A 7,500-nucleotide genomic window follows, 5' to 3' on the forward strand; every position below is an offset into this window, starting at 1 on the left:
CTAGTGGCTTGTGTAGCAGCAACAGTTTTAGCTGTTCAATTTTCCCACTGTGGAGGGGAAGTGATATATATATATATATAGATTTTTCTCTATGAATCTAAATTGTGTTCTTGAGAAATGTAGTAGTTTGGCTATTTTTATTGGAGTAACTAGCGGCATAAGCGAAGTGCATAGCGTGGGTCTAACCCATTGTTATGACCTGATAAGCATTAAAAACGTCCTGCTGGCACTGCCATCAGCTGGCGGTCCAACTGCGTTTGGGTGGCTGGGCAACCAACGTCTACCAACCAGAAGTTTCCAATAAGCAAGAGAGCACAACGGGGGCCTTCTCTGAAGCACTGTGCAGGCCAACATTATCTTTGGAGACAAATTGGAAAGGCCACGTGGAGCTGATGGTGAAATCTATGTTCTGATCTGTAGATTGATAATCTCGTTTTATAAGCAGACAAGCTCAAATCTGGGTAAACTGCGTTTCATTTTCTTTAACTTCATATCTGTTTGGACCAATCATATTGCTGGAGGAGGGATCTGTGGGTGTGTAATTGGCTAGCAAATAGCAAACTAGTCAGCTAGTAAAAAAGCCAGCCCTGGTTAACTTATCCCGGTAGGAATATAAGCTAGAACGTCCTAGGGCTGAACAATTAATTTAATTCAAATCGAAATTGCGATGTAATAGAACGCGATATGCAAATCGCAAAGACTGCAATTATATATTTAAAAAATAATATATTTCTCCCATTTTTTTTGTGAGAAAACGTGTCTGTAAAGGTTTTAAATCCACACTGTAGAATGGCCATTGTGGAAAAAACACATTCATATCCTTTTTCTAAAAGTTTTTAACCACTCGCGCAAATTAGTTTCTCTATGCCAGTCTCTGTGTCGACTCTCCCCAGAAGTTCTGCTATACCATAATATGACGGCTGGAGCCCCAATAAGATTGGACCTAATTGGTGTTCTAACATGAGAGAAAGGGACTGACGTTCCAGGACATTGTTGGGCAATGGTTGGCTTTGGTTTGTTTGATACGGTAGTGGTTTGTATGCATGTGGCTTCTCCGCCATGCTCTGATCACACCGGGTTCAGTCCGCCCAACGCTTTTCATAAGCAGTGGGAAGACACGGGTGACAGGCAGAGCTTTTCATTGATCTGTCACAGTAGCCAACGAGAGATTAATCTCAAGAGGGAGCGTCGCAAGAGCATGTTTTGCATGTTTGTGTCTGTACATGTGTGTGTGTCTTCAATAGGTATTAAATGTGTGTGTGCAGGGGAGGTGTCCATCTGTCTCTGTCTGTGTGTCCGGGCTTGTTGCCCACCAAACAGGTGCAGCTGATAGGGGGTTGCTAGGAGACGGGCACACATAGCGGGGACCAGGGACAGTGGACGACGACTAGGAGCAACCCTGAACCACCAGCACCGAGGTCCTCCCAAATGTGGCGACGAGTTTCAGTGTGCAAAAACCCACTCTCCATTATCCCTCTAATCAATCTGATCATCAGGGAGGAGGTGGTGGGGGGACGGGGGTGGAGGGGAGGAAGAGGAGGAGGGGGAGGAAGAGGAAGAGGGGGAGGAAGAGGAGGAGGGGGACAGGGAGGAAGAGGAAGTGGGGAAAGGAAGGAGAGCCATAGAAAGTGAGATAGAAAGAGAGAAACAGAGATTGGATGAAGCAAAAAAATAAATAAGAGGTAGGGAGTAGAGAGGCAAGGAGAGGGAGAAAGTAAAGGAGATGCAGACACTCCTGGTATGAGTAAGAACAAAAAATATCAATAATGCATGTGTGTGAGTGAATGCATGCATGCGTGCGTGTTTGTGTGTGTGCGCGCGTGCATGTGGTATGGGTTTTGTTCTGCGCTAAACATGTACTGCAGTGGAAATGGAAGACACCCCTTCAGATAAATTCCTCCTTTTTATTGCTTTCCCTGTGGCACAACCTGCAAGTTTGAAATCTTTAAGAAGACAGGCTTATACTCTCCCTGTGTCATATCAGCAGCAGATACGGGTTGGTGGGGATGGAAGGCTCAAGCAAAGGAATAAACAAACCAAAGATCCAACCAGACCACGCCAGGCGAGGGCCCCTGGGGGACTGTTGATGTAGAAATATTATGTAGAAAAAGTATCACAAGATTCTCACAAATGCGGTCAGCAATAATTTCGGATCCACCCCGACTGCATGAAAAAAAATACTCGCAGGACAAAAGACGAGAGCGCCCATCCGAGCAAGATAAAAAAGAGGCGAGATGAAACGGCCACGAAGGCTTCACCAGATAGAATCATTCCGCTGAGGAACTCATGATAGCACCAATGACTCACAAAACTGTTGGTTCTGTCTGTATATATATATATTATATGCAATATTTGAAGGTAACCAAATATATGATGTGTCTCTCAATCGAATACGGCTCTCAAAATGTACAATAAATAGGCCTAACACTCAATACAATAACTACACATTGGCTGATTGCCAAGCAAGAAACGTGGGGGTAGAAGTCGCACTGTTTGTGTGTCTGTGTGTCTGGGTTTTCTGAATAGCTTGATAATATTTGTTTGTTCCTTGAATTATATCATGTAAAAGGTTAATGTGGTTGCTGCCATAATGTGTAAAGTGTTTGTGTGAGAGAGACAGTGAGAGAGAGAGAGAGAGAGAAGGAATGAGAGAGCGAGTGTGTGGTTAGGGTTCTTTTAATGCACCTATAGTTATATCAATACCTCTCCTCTCCTCTCTATGCAAAGTGCATATATTTGGCTTTACACAGCATAGATGACAACTACTCCCTGGTTTCTATGCTATGTGTGAGTGAATGTGTGAGTGTGTGAGTTAGAATGTGAGTGAGTGAGTGAATGAGTGAGTATTTGTGTGTGCTTGAGCATCCAAACCAAATTTCGACCCTCGTATATCTGGGCAAGAAAACTATAATTACCTGTCAGAACAAACTACAGTCACCACACACACACACACACACACACACGCTCAAATACGCACACCCGCACGCACACGCACACCCGCACGCACACGCACACACGCACACACACGCACACACACACACACACACACACACACATTGTGATGAATAAGTGCTCAGGTCTGTTAAAGACCTACTGTTCGGCACAGGTCAGTGAGAAACACTGTAAATCTGTCATGGCACAACACACTCCTGCAAGGAGCTATTTCTCTTTTAACCCATAGCCCTACACAAAAGCAGAAAGCACAACACACACACACACACACACACACACACACACACACACATAAACCCACACAACCCCACACCTGCTTTTTTGCAGGGTGCCAAATTTATCACTTGGTCAGATTGCTGCACTGCTGGCAGGCACCATTTTCCTCTCTGATTATCATCCATCTTTCACTTTTGTTTGATTTCCTGTTGCCCTTCTTTCTAGTTCTTGGGAAAATATATTCATGAAAGTTGCATGTGTCACTGTGTGTGTGTCCATGTGCCAAGGCCTAGCTTTTGTATTTGCATGTATGGGTTTGTATATTTTGCCAATAAGCGTGTGTGTGTGTGTGTGTGTGTGTGTGTTCTCACGTGCATGTGTACTTGCGTACTAGTGTGTGTGTGTGTGTGTGTGTGCGTGTGTGTGCGAGTGACTAAAGTGTTCTCTAATCTAACTAGACTACAGTTCTTGATCCAACAACCGAGACTGGCTCTCTGCCCTGAACTAGGCTTGACCTAGAGACATCTGTGGCCACCCATCACCTAGGCCATCACCTGGGCCACCACCAAGGCCATCACCTGGTGCTTCTTCTAAGATCAAACAATGAGTACATAGTATCTCTCTCTCTATATATATATTCAAACACTCTTGAATGCATTTTATTGGTATTTTCAAAACCACAGCTTATTCAAGTGGCGAGCGCAGCCAGAGCTAAATCGCTGTGTGCAGTTTCCTGTATCAGCTCGAAGCATCATTTACACTGTTCTCCAGAGTAGCCTCTCTAATCCCATTATTGAAACGAACATTGTTATAGAAACAAGTTTTTTTTTTTATACATTAATGTTTCCTAATTATATTGCATTTAAATTCAGCTTGTGAAATCTCTTAGTGTGGATTGCGTGCCATCGTGCCGACATGATTAACTTGCTAATCTAAAAACCGATGGTGGAGAAAGTGAACAGGGAGACCCTTCTCATGTCAAGTGGATGGCGCGGAACAGGGAATTCCAAGGGCAATTAATGGGTTACATCAGAGGAGAGCCAAAACGTCCAGACGTGTTAAATATCACAACACGTCCAAGAATCTAACTCTGTGCCACAGGGCACCACATTCGATTCCCCCGCCTACGTATTTTTTCTTTACGACGACCGGCCGAGCATCCATCAGGATTTATCGACGTGGGGAAAACACAGAGGGCATCAGCATGTGGCTGGAGTCCTCGTCTCGAGTCAAGACTTGTTTGGAATTAAATAGGAGGACTCAAAGTGAGTGAGCAACTTAAAGTGGCTGAAGGCAAGATTCAACATTCAAGGTTTTGAAACTAAACAACCAAAAATATTATGGATTCCCCCCCCCCCCAAAATCATCTGGGAATAGACGGAAATTTGCGAAATGGTCCGCAGGCACAGTCCACTAGAAACAGATCTTCTCACAGAGCATTTGACTCATTAATATCTGACAAATGGCTGTCTTTTATATATAAGGTATAAATAATATATCTTAAATCATACCTACATTCCTTTAAGCATTTAAGGAATCACTCACATACTCTGTCACTCTCACACCCCCCCCCCCCCCCCCACACACACACACACACCCACCCCACCCACCCACACACACACACACACACACACACACACAGGGGGGCGCGGTCTCCTCACTTGTGCAGGGCGCTGGGCGGCAGCTTGCTCCCCGGCTTCTCCCCCTGGGCGTAGCACGAGGTGCGTGTCTCGGGCACGTCGCCGTACTCGGTCAGCATGGCGGCAGCGGCCGACGCGATGACGCCCAGGCCGTCGCGGACGCGGGCCTCCAGCGGGTAGTCCCAGTCGTCGTAGGACACCGAGATCATGCCCGAGGGGAACTCCTCGGGCGTGACCTCTGGGTTCCCGGTGGTCAGCGAGGGCACGATCCAGATGTAGCCGAAGCCCGTCAGGCCCAGGGAGCGGGCCTCCTCCAGGATGTAGAGCGCCTCGTCCTTGGAGCAGTACAGCAGCACCACGGGCGACTGCACCTTCTTCAGCATGATCTGTGAGCGGCTGTCCTCCTCCACCGCGTCCAGGGTGATGATGTTCTGCAGGTCCCAGCCCACGAAGCTGGGGGGGGGGGGGGGAGGCACGCAGACACACAGAGAGAGGTGAACAGGGGATGGAGGGTAATGATGGAGGAGCGTTCTGACCATACATCTGCAGATGGTGAGGTGGTGATACACTGCAATGGGCTGGGTTGATGAGCACACTGAATTGGGTGAGGGTGACACGTAGTTGCAAGGGGAACCAATTTGTGGATGTTTACTCGTATTAGTTTTAGTGAGACCGGCGATTTCCTCTTGCCTAGGGCCTCCCAAACCAATCACTAAGTAAGCGCAGGCATGACGTGTTTCACAAGAGTCCCAGCGGAAAGCTTTCCCTGTTGAACAAACATGCCGTTAAAGGAAGGGAATAAAACACGTGTTTCAACATCAAGCTGGCTCTGATCACTTTGGTACAACAACACAAGACCGCTGATTGGATTGCGAACGACATTCTCAACTCACTCACAAATGATAGGGCTAATTCTTTACGCTACGTGTCTGGAAACATGAAGAACAAACTAGAATCAGACGCTACACTGTTATATATGGTATGAACGGTAGATAGACAATGCCATCTATAACAATAGACCAGCTGTCTCTTATCTACAACTGCAGTAGCTGCAATCTTTCAGAAAGGAGATGGAGTGTTAATACAAGATGCGTTAGTGTAGTTTTAACGTCTGGGGGATTTGATAGAGCGATCAAATTAGGGCCTAATGGGCCATAATTTTTAGCATGCTAACCCAGATGAGGCATTGAGGGAAAAATAAGGGAAAAAAAAGGTCAAATAAATGTTTTAACACAACAAGCCGAGAGAGCGGCCATTTGATTGCTAATAGCTGCTCACATTTTCAAATTGCATGTTCAGGGGGACGGGGCTCCACCCCATCAAACATTAGTGCCATAAAACTATTAGGATTCAGGGCCTTTTTTTATGTCAATGCTGCGCGTTCACGTGGTCTACAGGGATACAGTGCGGTCCTTATTATAGCTCGTTGTGGGGGCGCGGTTGGGCCAGAAATACTAGTGAAGAAAGAACCAAATAGGTCTCGATATTTTCTCTGTTTCTAACCTTGGGAGGTTTTCACCGATCTAGACAACTGTTTTAATCATATATGCCATGAAAAAAGATTGTGGTGCGAAGAGAAATACGTATCGAGTCATACCTGTTCAAGTGGGTTGCCATATTATCCTATGAGTTTAAAAAATGATCATAAAAAACATAGACAAATATCTGTACTTTATTCTGAGCAACACTTCATGAGAAAAGTATTTTCCAAGTGTCTACTGCCCATTCCAATGCAACTCCTAAAAAACTAAATTCCCTGGTGATCACTCTAACCAAACACTTATATGAACAGATAGCATAGAAGCTGCGAGATATTGAACTATATTGAACTATTCATTAATCGTATTAAAGAGACATGTCCTCTCTGATCGGAGAGTAAAAATTCTCTTTAGCGCTATGGTGGTGCCGTCCACACAAAGAGAATTAACAAGGCAAACTATGAAGAAAGTACAGAGAATATCTTCAAGCCAGGTAATAGTGATAGAGCCTTCCAATGTGACATGTTACTACTAAAGCTAAAAACTCTTTTGAGTTTACAAGATCCGGGACGTCACCCCCTTTCATTCTCGTATTGTTTTTGTTGGACTTTGTTTTGTCTGTTATCTCTGGATAATAAATCGGAAGGTTAAAAGGGTTAGCCTAAGTAAAAGCTATGTTAATTCAAGATAAATATTGCCCTACATATTGCAAAATATGTACAATATTATTTAAATTAGCAACTTATGCGAAAGTGAGAAGTTTGTAGACACTGTACCCGTATTAGTCAGTCGTTCATTCAACCAATGAGAAGAGAGAACACTCTACAAATAGACCAGCCAGTCAGCAGTCTGTCCGGAGAACCGACCCGTACAGGCCTTTTGTTATTCCTTCGCTCAGTAATTAGGCACCGCTTACCACTGTGTACTCCCACAAGTGCAAGTGACCCATTTCAGTACTTTTCCTTAATATTTTCATCTCTGTAATCGTATTACTTATGGGTGCTGAACCATTTAAGGTGAGGTTCAACTGCTAACTGTCAGCTTGCCTTGGAGCAGGGGCGTTCCATGCCATTCTGGCTTTTCCCTTTGTGGACGTGTATTCTCTCGGAGATTAAGCTTGGAATACAAAGTCATATCCGGCGAGCGTTCGGGAAAGCCTTGGCCACCGATCACCTGGCTGGTCTGATCACAGACATGCTGGATGGGTCGCGGTC

General features: G+C 45.2%; 1 protein-coding gene across 1 annotated transcript in view; it reads right to left on the reverse strand.

The window, feature by feature from the left end:
- The window catches only part of grin2aa (glutamate receptor, ionotropic, N-methyl D-aspartate 2A, a), a gene marked incomplete at both ends in the record, with an annotated part of 93,052 nt that overhangs the window by 33,858 nt on the left and 51,694 nt on the right, over window positions 1-7,500 (reverse strand). The window contains one exon of the mRNA XM_084488785.1: window positions 4,830-5,261. Within this exon, the coding sequence (XP_084344911.1) occupies window positions 4,830-5,261 (432 nt within the window). The remainder of the gene's footprint in view (window positions 1-4,829; window positions 5,262-7,500) is intronic.

This window comes from Micromesistius poutassou (genome assembly GCF_964030765.1).
Source record: "Micromesistius poutassou genome assembly, chromosome: 1".
Lineage (NCBI taxonomy): Eukaryota > Metazoa > Chordata > Actinopteri > Gadiformes > Gadidae > Micromesistius > Micromesistius poutassou.